Source organism: Bison bison, unplaced genomic scaffold (genome assembly GCF_000754665.1).
Source record: "Bison bison bison isolate TAMUID 2011002044 unplaced genomic scaffold, Bison_UMD1.0 scf7180017864495, whole genome shotgun sequence".
Classification (NCBI taxonomy): domain Eukaryota; kingdom Metazoa; phylum Chordata; class Mammalia; order Artiodactyla; family Bovidae; genus Bison; species Bison bison.
In genome coordinates, this window is record NW_011495054.1 from 13,327,862 (window position 1) to 13,342,086 (window position 14,225).

At 54.7% G+C, this 14,225-nt stretch overlaps 1 protein-coding gene and 1 long non-coding RNA gene across 2 annotated transcripts in view; one reads left to right on the forward strand and one right to left on the reverse strand.

Annotated features, from left to right (window-relative positions):
- Nucleotides 1-671, forward strand: part of LOC104980160 — a 973-nt gene extending 302 nt beyond the window's left edge. Inside the window, exon 2 of the long non-coding RNA XR_824234.1 lies at nucleotides 11-671. This is a non-coding gene — a long non-coding RNA (uncharacterized LOC104980160). The remainder of the gene's footprint in view (nucleotides 1-10) is intronic.
- A 1,128-nt stretch (nucleotides 672-1,799) lies between these two features.
- On the reverse strand, nucleotides 1,800-12,969 carry PIK3IP1 (phosphoinositide-3-kinase interacting protein 1). The gene is made up of 6 exons (XM_010828792.1): nucleotides 12,310-12,969; nucleotides 11,262-11,378; nucleotides 11,059-11,178; nucleotides 9,992-10,186; nucleotides 9,818-9,896; nucleotides 1,800-3,375 (listed from the first exon to the last, which is right to left on the reverse strand). The coding sequence occupies exons 1-6, from the start codon at nucleotides 12,377-12,379 to the stop codon at nucleotides 3,171-3,173; spliced, it is 786 nt and encodes a 261-aa protein (XP_010827094.1). The 5' UTR covers nucleotides 12,380-12,969; the 3' UTR covers nucleotides 1,800-3,170.
- Between the last annotated feature and the right edge of the window lie 1,256 nt (nucleotides 12,970-14,225).

Here is a 14,225-nt window from a genome sequence, read left to right on the forward strand (position 1 = left end):
GGCCCCATAGGCTCGAGGCGGAGCCTCCACTTGTGTTCTCACACTGAGCTCCGGACTGGCGGGGAGCTCGTGGGCGCGTCCCTCCTGCCAGCGACAAGCAGTCACCCGCAAGCGCAGGTGGCGGCCAGGGTGAAGGAGAGGCCCTGCCCTCTCAGAAGCCCTGGTGTCCTGGCTGCTGTCCTTTGCACGCTCACGTGCGCTTCATCCAGGAGCCCAGGCTTGTGCGGGGCGGGCTCTGGAGGACACTGGTTAGTGGAGGCCCAGCATGTGGGGTGTGAGGTGACCCTGCACCATATTTGCTAAGTGAGGAGTGGGTTTGGGACCTTACTGCAGTGTGTGTGGTTGTGCTGGGGGCGGGGGCGGCTGGGTGACGCGGGAGAAGGCGGTTGCCGTTCAGACTGTCTTGGTGTTGTACCTGTGGGGGTGATGTGTGAAACGCTGTGCACAGACAGACCTGATGAGCTGAGGCACTGGGTGTTGCCTCTGGCCAGTCTCCTTGCTGTTGACGCCCTGCTCAGGTGTGGAGTGTGCGAGCCCTCGCCCTGGGCTCCCGGCAGCAGGGAGGCCGGCATCGTGCAGCTGGTGCTGCCTCGGTGGTCCCCGCAGGAGTGGGGGTGGTGGGCCCAAATCAGGCCGCGGAGCAGACCAAATAAATTAAGCAGTTAACATGACTGATGGTGCGGAGAGTGAGAACGTGACTTGCGGCCTGGTTCAGGGACACGCACATGGAGGCTGCAGTGGCCACTTTGAGGCCCCGCCCATGTGACCCCACAGCAGGGGTTCGAGTGCTCTGACCCCACCTCCTTACACAGACACCCGCCTGCTCCAGGGGATGTGTGCAACCCGGAGGCAGCCAGGCCTCGGGGCAGGTGACCTGCCGCCTCCCAGCCACGCCATCCCCTCAGGCCCACCCAGGCCCGCCCTCCGACATCCGTGCACTCCCACTGCCCAGCCGTCCGGGAGTCCTCTCTGCAGGGCTGGGTGCCACCTTAACAGAGGGAGGAAGTGTGTGCTCGTCACCCCTGCCCCTGGTGTCTCCTTCTAAGAGCTCAAGGGGAGACCTGCTTCTTGCGTCCGCACATGGGGCCTGTGGGGTGCCAGCTGGGCCAGGTGATGTGATCTGGCTCGCGGGATCCTGGGCACAGCACGCATCCACAGACCCAAAGGTGCTTTCTCCCAAAGCTGGCTGGAGTCGGGGCCAAGATCTAGTTCCTGGAAAAACACGTGCTAGGGTGCCCCTTGCTGGCAGCAGTATAGAGTGGTGACTGGATACAGGCAGAGGTTGCCCTGGGTGTTCCTAGAGGCTAAGAACCTGTTGTGAAATCCTTGCTAAAAAGCCCCCAAAAAACTGCCATTGGTAGCTTCTGCTAGAGCTCTAGGAGTCACCCTGCGGGGACCTCCCTCGGCCCAGAGCAGCTCCTGGGAGCCCATCACCCCCTGCACACCCATCCCTGCTTCGGCTGCTGCAGCCGTCCCATCCCCCAACCCTGTCTCCAGCCCCTCCCTAGCCTCTAAAGAATGCTGAGGGGGAGAGGGTCTGCAGTGACTGGCTGCCCCCTGCCATGCTGCACAGCCTCTTTCCTGCAGCTTCGACCCGAGAGGCTCTCCTGGTGATGACGCTCCAGTTTCCAACCACCTGGCTGTTGCCCCTGGTGTGGACCAAAGGGAAGGACAGACAGCGGAGCTCGCCCTGCAGGTGTTGACAAGGTAATCAAACACTTCCCAGCTTTTAAGGAGGAGTGTCCTGACACCCCACAAAAACTTGGCAGTATGGGTTTTTTTTTTAACGTTGAGTCAAATGCAGAGCAATTTCCTGCGCTTTTATTCGCAGGTGTCAGAATGAGGTATATAAAAACATGTACACAGAAATGCTTTTATAGAAAAGTAGAAACCGGTAATGTTCTCTGCATCATGACCAACAAGAGACCCCCCGAGGCCTAGGTCCCTCAGCAGGTGACTTCTGGGAACAGCCTGCCCGAGAGACAGGGCCCCACAAACCCGGCCTCCGTGAAGGGTGGTGGCAGGGCTTTGGGAAGGAAGCTCTGCGGACAGGTTAGCTCTGCTGAGGCCCCAGAGTGTGCCATCAGGGCCTTGCGGCTGACTGGGCCTTGAGGCTGACTGTACCGGTAGCTTCCTCTTCAAACCGTAGTGTCACACCCTTCAGGCCCCCTCTGTCCAAAAGGCGTCAGGAACCCTAAGGTCCCTTCCAATAGGTCTGTGATTGTTTCACAAGTTAGGGGTCGTGACCCTCACCCTGCTTCCCCACAGGAAGGTGCTGGTCCTGAAGCATTCCGTCACCTCACCTCCAGGCGGGTCTCCGGGGTTAACCTCCGAGCAGCAGCTCACGAGGCCCCGCCCACAGCATCATTCCTGCAGGTCAGCTGGCTGCTGTCTCAGCCCTGAGGAATGCAGAGAGGTCACTGTGCACCCTGAGAGGAGGCTGTCGGGGGTGCCCCGGGCCTGCTCAGGTCCTGGGGGCTGAGGCAGCTGTGACCCCTCGCCCTCCTCAGCGGAATGTTCAGTGCCGTACTGCCTTTCCTCTCCTTTGGGAACAGAAAGAGCCCTGGGGCCCTGGGCCCGGCCCGCAGTCCTCAAGGCACATCGCTGCCAGCAGCCTCTGCCTAGATCCTGTTCTCAACCCACAGTGCTGACTTTCGTACAGACTCGTTTCCATTTCTCAGAAATGGTCAGTAGGGGACTGCGTCCCAAATGCTGAAAAAACCAAATATGTTTTTTAAACACCGCCTCTCGACCTACGTGACCAGAACTGTGAATAACAGCACACGCCACTGAGACCCACAGCGAGCACGTGGGGAGGCCGAGGCTGAGGCCACCTTGCACAATGAAGCAAAGGGGAGCTGGGGGAGCCCCCGTCCATCCCTGGTTTGGTTCCGGGGCACAGGAAGCCCCTGTCACAGCGCTGCTGTGGGGGCTGCTGCTATCCCCATCCGTGGGAAAAACCCTGCTCCACGGTTATGGAGAGAGAGCCTTGGCAGGACCCTACCCAGCCTCGCTCTCAGCCCACAGTGCCACCTGCTCCTGTCTTCGGGTTCAAACAGAAAAAGTGGGGGGTTTCAACCACAACAAAGTGTAGATCCTCCCAGCTGTGGAGGGGGGTAGGTAGTCCCGCACCAGTGTCTGCAATGGGCTCCTGCCCATCGTGGCAGGGCTCAGGCTCCTGGAGTGCCCGCCTGGCCCATGAGGGGGGCACTGCCCTCCTGAAGGTCGACTGGAGTCTGGCTGGCGTGGACCACAACGGTCTTCTCATCCACGATCTCGCAGGTGGGGTTGGTGAAGGCAGACAAGGGCAGGGTGATCCGCTGCAGCTCCCGCTCGCACACTTTCTGCTCGTGCTGGGCTTTCAGGTCCTTGCCCCTGGCAGGAGAAGAGGGAAGAGTCGGGCTGTGCCTCCCGCACGGTCTGCTCATAGGCCAGCACCCTGAAGCTTGGCAGGGGCTGGCCACAGTCACAGCCAGGCAGGGCTGTTCTGCCAGACTACCTCAACTCAGCAAGGAGCCCCTAAACCTCGTCTGTGAGATGGTGACAGGAGCACAACCCTCACTCAGCTGCAGTGGGGCTAATGAAGATGGTGGGGACGAAAGAGACGCTTAAAGCAAAACAGAGTTTTGCTTTTTCAGCCCAAGGCACCATGGGATCCAGAAAAACCCTCAGCCCTCACCCATAAAGCCGTCCAGAAAACTGACCTGACCATCCTGTTCTGAGATGCCTCATCCAAAAGTCTCAGAAGGTGTGTGAGCTCTGACTGGAAATGGGAACCATCCCCTCCCCGGAAGGTGTGAGCCCTGGCTACAAAGAGGGACCATCCCCTCCAAGCGCAGTGGGCAAGGAGCCTCTGCAGGCTGCTTGGGTCGACGGGAAACGGACACAATGACCATGGGACCCCTGAGTGTTCACAGGCCTTCTCCTGGTACTCCGTGACCCAATCAGGCTGAGGTGTTAACCCCATTTTATTCACATGAAGTGCTCACTCCATGCTGAGGGCTTGACGTGCATTACCGTACTTCATTCTGAACCCAAACAATTAGGTGTTATCATTCATTTTATAGATGAGGAAGTAAGTCCAAAGAAGCTGAACTCTCCAAATGACACGGTGGGCTCGAGCCCAAGTCTGTTGGACTCTGGCTGATGCTCGAGAAGTTCTGACCTTATCAGGGTCACCCCCACAAAAAGGACAGGGCAGGGCCTCACCCACCCAGTCTTCGGCTGCACATGTCGGGTCCACCCCACTGGGCCGGCCACGCCCACTGCAAGCCAAAGGGTGTGGTGTGCGCCTGGCACATTGCACACCAGAACCCAGGTCAGCATCCTTAGCACAGCAATCAGACACGGCTCAGCCGTCAGAGGAAATCTTCCCGGAAGGAGCCCATCCTGAAGAGGCCCTGAAGCAAGCAGCTGATGGATGACCTGGTGCGGCGAACAGGCCTGCCTCAGAGTCCCCAGGGAGACAACCGAGAGCAGACGGATGACACAGCTATTGCCCAGGGAGGTGCAAGGACAAAGATTTCCAGAGTCACAAACGCTGAGGACAAGGGCGCTGGAGGGAAAGGAGCAGGGGCCTCCTAATTGCCTTTAAATCAACCAGTTCTCCACCCCTGGAGCAGCCCAGCCTGGGCTGTGTGACATGGCCTTGGGGAGCCTTGGTTTCATCATCTGTGAAATGGGAATGATACCTGACTCCAAATATGATGATGAAAGTGAAAGTGGAGTCACTCAGTTGTGTCTGAATCTTTGCGACCCCATGGACTGTAGCCTACCAGGCTCCTCCGTCCATGGGATTTTCCAGACAAGACTACTGAATGGGAAAGCATTTCGAAAACCATGGGACTGCTATAAAGCTCACAGGGGGCTGTTGCGATTTGCCCTGAAGGTGATGTGACTCACCAGGCAACGTTATCTTAATCTGGGTTCCCACAGGAACTCTCCTACTGGACAGCCAGGGTGAGTGTTGTTTATGTGACCCCGACCACTGCCCTCCGCTCTAGGCCTTGAGCTTCATCATCCTGTAAAACGGGGAGCCGGACTTGAGAACCTCCAGGGCCCCTAACATCCTGTGAGATCCTGAGCATGACGTGTGCCCCGCGCACCCCTGTTCCTCACTGTTGGGTCACAGACGGCATACCTGTGCGCTCATGCCCCCGACTAGCCCTGGGTGGCCAAGTCTCTGCGTGTAAGCCTTGCAGCTCCTGTCCATCCGCATCGGGCTCCCCAAGCCACAGCAGAGGAGCTCCCCGAGCCCCTGGAGGGGCTGAGGAGGGCCACGGGGACACGGCTGCCTGGAGCAAGCGCACCCCCACTCATGGCCCGAGGTTCGCTCTGCCTCTGGGCACTTCTTGGTCACGGCTACTGCCACATAGAAGAGAACACCTCTACCTCTGGCATACAACAGAAAACTACAGTCTGCCCACGTCAGGAGAAACTTGGAAAGTCTGGATTTAATTCTATTAAGGAAGAGTCCCTTGGACTGCAAGGAAATCAAAACAGTCAGTCAAAGGAAATCAACCCTGAATATTCATTGGAAGGACTGATGCTGAAGCCCCAATACTGTGGCCACCTAATGCCAACTCGTTGGCAACTCGTTGGGAAAGCCCGATGCTGGGAAAGATTGAGGGCAGGAGGAGGAGGGAGTGACAGAAGATGAGATGGTTGGATGGCATCACTGACTCAACGGACATGAGTTTGAGCAAACTTTGGGAGATAGTGAAGGACAGGGAGGCCTGGTGTGCTGCAGTCCACAGGGTCGCAAAGACACACGACTGAGCGACTGAACAACAGGGAGCCCACAAACAAGCCAGCAGAGAACCAAAGGCCATTTACAAAAGCAGCAGAGTATGTGCCCAGAGCCTTGTGCCAAGGCCCGAATTTCAAAACCTAAGGGGCTGGAGGAAGAAGGAAAGCAGGAACTCATGCTTTCCAAGGACCCACTAAGGTGCCAGGAAGTGGCCTTCCCACCTTCCACCCTGAGAAGGGCCACCTATGCACCGGCTGGATGCCGCACCCTTTATACGTGCGTCATTTTTGTCTCATTTCCACCCAGCACTGCGTGTCATCCACATTTTACAGCCGAAGAAACTGAGGCTTTCCTCAGCTGCCTCCTTTACCAAGCATCTGGCTGTGGTCAGCCGGGCTGTTGATAATGGTCAGGCTACGTCATACACAAGTCTTGGGGGGGAGAAAAATCAATGTGGATTAATGGGGCAGAGCTGGGCTTGAAGCTCAGCCAAGGGTAAATGCAAGGAGCAGGTGCCGGGACAAGTCTGGATGGCAGTCTCTTCCATTTAGAAGCCTCAAAACACACTCAGCCCCACATGCCTCCTGCTAACGGCGCCTGTGAGTCCTAGAGGTGCCAAGGCAGCCCCCAGCTCCTTCTGGGGTCTCAGAGAGGCCACCAGCATGGCTGTACTGACCGTCAGGCAGCTCAGCCCCTTCTCACACCTATGAGGTGGGGGGACATCCAGGCTGTTGTCTGACAGCCAAGAAAGAACAAAAGACTCATTCACTAACTCAGTTCCTCTCCTGGGCGGGCTGAAGCGTTGACTGACAGTTTTCCCCTTGCCTTTTAATCAGAGCCAGAGCACAGACACTGCGCTCGGGGCAGTGAGCTGCAGGCTGGCCACCTGAACCAGAAAACCAGGATAGAGGCCCACCAGGCTGAGCCCTTGCCCGCTCCCACCTGCCTCCCTTCCTCCCCTGAGAGGAAGCCTGGTGCCTGCCCGCCCCTCCCAGCCAGGGGAAAACTCCCTCCCATTAGCCTCCTGGCCCTTGGAAGGGTTCAGGGCTCGCAGGAATTCTATCCTGACTGCTCCAGGGTCAGGCCTGGTGGCCGGGCTGGCCAGAAAGCAGGAGTGCACGGAGCTGCTGTCTTTATCTGACATCCGCCTGCTGGGTGATAGAGGCACCCAGGACCTCCTTTAGGCATCACAGGCTGCCTCAAATTATTGCGTAACTCTGAGCCACTGCTCTCGTCCCCGTCAGAAGTGGCGCTGTGCCACACTGCTGCTCAGGACAAGTTCTTCAAGGCAGCCAAGGTCAGGAACACCAACTGTCTGCCCAGACTACACTCATTTGATCGTCACAACAGACCTATGCGGCATCTATTAGGATCTCTGTTTCAGGGACAGGACAGCAGAAGTGGAGAGGCTCCACCATTTATTCACGCAGAGGGCGGATTTGGGATCTGAACCTAGTACTGCCTGCGGCCCACCAAGTAATACTGTCTTTAGGAAACGTTTGAGCTGGGCAGCTCATCGCTAACCTGCCCCCGTGCTATTTTACACATGAGGGAAGCAGAGAAGGTAAATGACTTGTCCAGTGTCACACCCAGAACTGCTCACAGTTCCAGAACCAGATCCTTTTTCTTTTCACTTTTAAGCCCAGCTGTTATAGTTTGAAAGTTTCTGTTTTATTTTGAAAGGTTCTGTGCGTGTTCACCCAGTCGTGTCTAACTCTTCTGCAATCCCATAGACTACAGCCTGCCAGGCTCCTCAGTGCATGAGATTTCCCAGGCAAGAATACTTTGCCGTTTCCTCCTCCAGGGGATCTTCCCAACCCAGAGACTGAACTTCGGTCTCGTGCATTGGCAGGAGGATTCTTTACCACTGAGCCAGCTGGGAAGCCTGCACTGTCTTATGCACTCCAAAGCAAATTGGCATGAAGCTCCTGAGCCTTGCTGGACTTCTGGGAGACACTGGCAATCCTTATTGGCCATGTAGCTTGGACACACCGCTGAAATCCTCTCGGTCTCAGCTCCTCGCTGTGAAATGGTGTAAAAGTGGTCCTTCTAGTGTGGTCCTGCGGCTTTGGTGCAATCGTCAGGGAAGGACACTCAAGTGGGTCTTAAGAAAGTCTAGGTGGCTGTGGTGGTTATTTAACCTGACTGGTGTTCTGCTGTCTCCATGTAACAGTTAAGGGTAACCTGGGGTGGGCATGGGTGTGCATGAAGAGGGGGCACAGCTCCACGGAACAGAGGAGACAAGGAGGTGCAGAGAAGTGGAAGGACCTGTGCTCCAGAGTACTTCCAGGACACTTCCGTGACTGGGGAGAGAGGGGGCTGAGCGCTTGCCTCCAGCCCACAAGCCGTTTCCTGTGGGCTGTGCTTGGGGCACTTTTGCTGAGGAAAGGGGTGGTCCCGTGGTTAGAAGTCTGGTGACTCGGTGCCTCGCCCTGAGATTACAGGAAAGTAAATATAGGCTCTCAGGGCGCTCCCATGACAGCCTAGAGGAGCAGATCTAGAAGCAAAAGGCGTGGCTTCCTCCTCCGGCCTGAGAACTGAGCTCGCAATTAAGGACGTTTAGCAGTCAGTTCAAGCACCTGGAGGCCTGGACACTGTCACAAGACCGGAGGCAAGCCCAGTGCTATCCAATGGCTGAAGAGGAAATATTTCAACAGCTAGACTCAGCCAACACGGTTTGGGTCTGAGCTGCGAACTGTAACCAGGGCCTCCCCATCATTCCCCCTAACTCCCTGAAATGACAAACAGGTGCCCCTAAACCTGCCCCATCCACTGTCGTGCTGAGGGCAGCGACCTTATGCTAGGGGACAGGAGACCCTCTCAGGTCAACACTTCCCCCCTCTCTGAACCTGTGCTTCCTGAATCACAGAAGATCAGAGAAGCAATGGAGCCTGGAGAGCACAAGTGCAGTGTGCCCACATTTTACAGAAAAGAAAAACAGCTACAGTTTACTGATCTCTTTCTTTGGGCCAGGCAGTCAAGAGTCTCAGCGACAGCCGTGCCCTGGAGTAGGAAACAGAACCACCCTGCCCAAAGTCACACAGATTGCTAGTCACTGGCAGGACTGAGACTGAGCTCCACCGAATGCTAGGTGTGTGACCTCAAACAAGTCTCAGTTTCCTTATCTGTAAATATCATTGGCCTTATCAGGGGTGATTGTGAGGACTGAGTTAAAGCACACATATCATTTGAAGCAGTACCTGGCCTTCAGAAATACTGCTGCTTTTACTGTTATTATTCTTACCAATATGTCCCCTTTTCCATCTGTAAAATGAGACTGACTACATCACTCTAGAGACAACTCGATTTTATTTAATACTGGGTGACCCACTGGGGCTGTGGTCCTCACCGCTGGAAAACGCAGGCCACTACATTACTTCCCTTATAGGAAGCCTTCCCAGACCACAGAAAAGAAATATCACAGATACTCAGGAATGGAAGTCAAATACCCTGATTTTTGCCCAATGTTTTGCAAATAATCTTCCCAGAGTCAACCAGGGCACAACTTGATTATCATCATGCGCTCCAACTCGCTTCCTTCCTCCTGTCCTAGAGGAGATCCCACTGCTTATAGCTCAGGACATTCAAGCCCCAACTGCAAAAGCAGTGGCTGGGAACCTTTTCTAGGAGCAGATTTTTATAACTCACAGAATTCAATCTCCCAGTCCCTGCAATGAGAGCCCAGCCTCATTTCTGAAAGGCCACCCGGTTCCACAGCAGACATGCTTCCACACCAGATAGCAGGGAATATCGGTGTCAAGAGAGCTGGATGTGACTCCAGCCACTCCCAGGCAGTATAACCTTGAGCAGGTTACTTCACCCTTCTGATGAAGGCCTCCTCACCTGTACAACGGGGAATAAGAATCCCTACCTCATCATGCTTTCTGGGTGATAAGTAAATGCACCAAAGAAGAGGGTTTGTCCAAGGCCACCTGGTGAAAACTAGAACCAAGTCTCTGCATCCAAGACCTCACTTCCTTTACAAGTAAGAATGCCACAGAGGAGTCTGGTTTGACTTTGTGTACCTTCCTCTCCTCTCTCACCGAGCCCAGAAAAGAAGCTACTGACCTCTTGTAGGTGTAGCCAAGGACAATTCCAGCTCCAATGACGACGATGATCACCATCATGGTGATGCCCAGCACGTAGCCTGCCAAGGACAGGACATAAGGTTCTATTAGCTCCACCCCAGATAATCAAATATTTCTCCTTGAATTTCACAAGGACAGAGGTGGGCAGTCATACCCAGTGTTCCCAGGTCCTTCTTCTCCTTGGAGTTCACTCGCACTCGTTGGCTGATCCCAACCACTGGCTGCACAGCTGCAGCCTCGCTCCGGGCAGGCAGGGCGTTGGCAGGAGCAAACACCTCATCTCCCCCTGGCACTTCAGCGGCCTCCTCAGTTTGTGTTGCAGAGGTTGGCAGGCCCTGGGAAGTGGTATCTGGAGGTGAAGTGGGAAAACAGCTCTCATCAGAGAGTGGCCTGAGTTTGGGGGAAGCTGAGTGGGCCCACCTTAGAATGCGCTGTACACACTGAAATCAAGACCTAGGGGCAAGATCTGGCCTGAAGGCTGGACCACAGCTGGAACAAGACAAAGAAGGCTGTGAGAATGGGCCTCACCTGCCTCCCATGTCTTCATATTCTCAAATTCTTGCCGTCTTCCAAGGCCCAGCTCAGCTCACCTCCAGGGGTACCCCCTCTATGCCAAGAGGCAATGCGTAACTCCTCTAAACAGCTCGCATTTGCTGAGCCCACGCTTTATGCCAATCCCTATATTACATGCTAACATATCCCATTTAATCCTAGAGAATCGTCCTTGCTGCCCTGGGAGCCATAAGCTGGACTCTAGAGTCTAAGAAACTTGGATTCAAATCTGGACCCTGCCACTGCCTTTGGTAAGTCGCTGAACTTCTCTTTAATCTTAGATCCTCCAAACTGGGTGCAGGGGGGCTGTGAAAGAGTGTCTAGCACACAGCAGAAACTACACAAACCGGCCCGTAAACACCGAGGGGCGAGCTAAGGGCGTGGACCAACAACACACTTCTCCGGGGCTCCCCCAGCGGCGTTCCCGGCGCGGAGCTCGGCCGAGGGGCGGGGCCTAGCCGCCCACAGTTGTTTACTAGGAGCTTGCGGAGAATGAGCTCATTCCGGGCGGCGGCGCCGGCCAATGAGCTTCGGGTCCCGCGGCCTGGAGACAGCCCTGGCCAATCGGGCGGGGCGGGCGGGGCGGGGCCGGCCGGTGTCGCGCGGCCGCACGTGCGCGGCGGGTGTTGCGACAGCTCCTGGGAAGCCCTGGGCGCGGGGTCTGGGTACCTGGGCAGCGCAGGTCCTGGCAAGGTCGCTTCTCGGGAGCTCCAGCCTCGCCGCTGACGTAGCACCAGGGCCCGCGTGGGTCCTGGTCCGGGTTCCGGCAGTAGCTGTGGTTGCCGGCGCCTGAGAGGGGAGAGAAGGCACCATGGGTCGGGGTTGGAACACGGCCTCCGCCCGCCCGCCCGCCGTCCGGGACGGGCACTCACCCGACTCTGGGGCAAATGCCAGGCCGCTCTGCGCGTCCAGCCAGTTAAGGCAGCTGTGGCCCGGCGCGGGGGAGGGCTGATCTGCCCGGTACAGGTGGCCGTTATCCCAGAAGCAGCCTATGAGGAAGAGGAGCCCCCCGACAGGACACTGAGTGGCGGACAGGGGAGCCCGGGCCCACCCCTCCTGGGAGACCCTGCCCTCACGTGGAAAACCCCGCCTGCCTCGCTGGGCTGTAGTGAGGCCGGAAAGAGAAGGGAGGGCGGGCGAGTGAAGAGCCCCTAGCCGGTGCCCGGCCCCCTCTGCTCAGTGTTGGCTTTTTTCTTTTCTTTTTTAAGCCGGAAAGCACTGCACAAGTGCAAGGGGTTGTTGCTCTGGAACTTGTGACCACTTTGGAGGAAGGTGCGGGGGAGCCCTGGGTTCAGGACCGTCTGTGGAGACGGTGGGAGTTTTGGGTCAGTGGGCGGCAGGACCCCAAATCCATCCGTGTGTTGTCATTCTATGTTATATAAACTCTGGTGTTCTTGTCTCCGTGGATGAGGCCACACTTTCACAGGCAGCATTCCCTCCCAAGAGAATCCTACAAAGGCCTTTATATCCAGTCAGGCAAAAGAAAGCCTCAAATGGAGGGAACCTGCCTAATTGCTGCCTGGATGTGACTCCAAACTCCCACTCCCCTCAGCAGGAGGGCCGCAGGAAGGGGCTGGGTAAGGAGGGCAAGTGCTCTGGAGACAACCTGCAAAGCCCCCCGAAAAGAACAGGACTTAGGAGTGGGGGAGGTGAACCTCCAAGTTCCATCCACTCATGAGCCACCGGCAAGAAAAAGAAAAGAGAAAGTGGTTACTTGCCTTTGTTCTTAATGGCAAAGATGGAGCTGCAAGCTCCAGGCAGGGAAAGGAGAAAGAAAAAAACAAAACCAACAAAGCTTTCATGGGACAACAGGAAGCTGCTACAAGCTCCGTTTCCTGTCGTGGTCCTGCTTGGAAAATAGGAAGCATCACCCTTTCTGCTTCATTAAGTTGCTGCAGAAAGGAAAGATTGTAATCTCACCTCCAGATCCATAGGCTTCTGCCAGGAGCATGTTGCTGACGAGGATTGTTCGCACCCAGGCCAACAGCATCCTCACCTCCTTCGTCCTGCAGGTGACTGACCAACCAGAGTCCAGCCGGGGTCCCCCTAGGCGGCGGCTCTGCCTCCCGTTCCCAGCCTTGCAGTCAGACCTGCTCTTGTTATGTGCTTCTGGTAAACAGCCTCTCTTTAGAACTGGGAGCTTCCAGCAAGCTTACTGCAGCGAGGTGGTTTTTTTATTTTTCCGGCTGAAAGGCGCCCCCTGGGTCCTAAGCCTCCTATGCCATGCTCATCACTCTGCCCTGAGTCAAGAGAGGAACTCAGCCAAGCGGAGAGAGGCAGAAAAGTTCAGGTCGTGCTTAGCAGTGGTTCAGCTTGAGACATGCACTGGCTGCATCCCCGGGGCCTTTCATCTCTTCTGTTTACATTTGTGTGAGTACATAAAGAATAATTTTGTCAAGAGGCATCTCTAGGGGTTGGGGGCTCAGGGAGTTTGGAATTATAGTCAGTAAGGCAGAACCACTTAGGGAGAACATGTTTGCTACACAACTTGGAGGAACTCAAGACTGGATGGGACACAGATAAGAGAATCCAGGTGGAAGCAGCTCTTTATACCCGTTCTTGAAAAAAAGAAAAGGGCCTTGTGGTTTATACATGTTTATAAACACTGACTCTCTCTTTTTTTTTAAACAGTGTAACTTTGCCAGAGTCATATCAGTCACATTCTTTTGCTTCTCTTTGGGGCTTGGGAGCGTCATATATAGTAGGAGCCCACTAGGGGTCTCTTTAGTTGGAAAAATATGTCCTGCAGACATTGGGACATTTGCTCAGCTGTGTTTAATAGCCTGGCCTCTCTACCAGCCATGAATTCATATAGAGGAAGTTAAGGGAAATGGTTGCCCTTTCCCCACCCCCACCCTGTGGGAAATCCATCTGCAGCAATTTATATCCATTATTAAACCTCACCACATCCATACGCCTGAAACCTTTTGGAGTTAGGCAACACGGCCCTCTTCCTGTCTGGCTGGCAGCGCCTGTTCCCAGGCAGCCTCAATAAACTGAGGGATGGAGCAGAGTGATTCGCCAAGACTACCTTGTGACTCAGGCGAATCTCAAAATAGAAATGGGAGACGGTTTCCATCTGAGGGTTTGCATCTTGCAGGCAGTAATTTAGGGTGGAGGGGAACAAAAAAACTTTACTACGTAAGTTTCAGAAGTTTTCTCAAGGAAGAAAGCTAATGTTAAGCCAACTAATGTGAAGTGAATCTGAATTCACTCAGATTCAGACGTGGAAAGGGCAGAGAGATGAATTGAGTTGACTCTGTAGAAGTTCGGTGACACTGGGTTCCGTCCACCCATCAAATAAGACACATTGCTTTGTTTGTGCAATTGCTCTCCCATCTACACAAGCTTCTGGTCCTCTGACTCCTGACTTGGACTGGGAATAACAGACATAAATACACTGATATGCCAAATTTTTATACTTTAATAATTCTAACATATTCAGGGGTCTTTTTAAAACACTTTTAATTTTACAAAAATTTTAAGAACCTCCTATAAGTACATGTTAGATAAGGTTCTGTATACTGAAATACTGAGAAGAAATCTGTGAACAAAGTATTTGAAATATCTGCCTTCATGGAGCTTATATTCTAGGTTAAAAAGAGAAATGACAAATCTATAAAAATGTCAGGTGGTCTTAAGTGTTATGAAAAAAAGTGAAACTGGATAAGAGGGGGAGAGTAAGGAGGTGGTACCTCACTTGCTAAAGAAAGCTTACACTGTTTTCAAGGAGGATATTTTTACAGGGAAAAGGCTGAAGGGGAAGTTCTTTGTGCAGTTTTCCTTGTGAGTCCTAAGTACTCTTACACCACTGCGAGAGACGTATGATACATATT

Bases quoted from the DNA above. Each gene is read 5' to 3' on its own strand.
- PIK3IP1 (XM_010828792.1), bottom strand. From the start codon at position 12,379: ATGCTGTTGGCCTGGGTGCGAACAATCCTCGTCAGCAACATGCTCCTG. The intron at 11,179-11,261 runs GTGAGTGCCCGT...CTCCCCTCTCAG, and splicing joins GGCATTTGCCCCAGAGTCGG to GCGCCGGCAACCACAGCTAC. The intron at 3,376-9,817 runs GTCAGTAGCTTC...TTCTCCTGCCAG, and splicing joins CTTGGCTACACCTACAAGAG to GGGCAAGGACCTGAAAGCCC.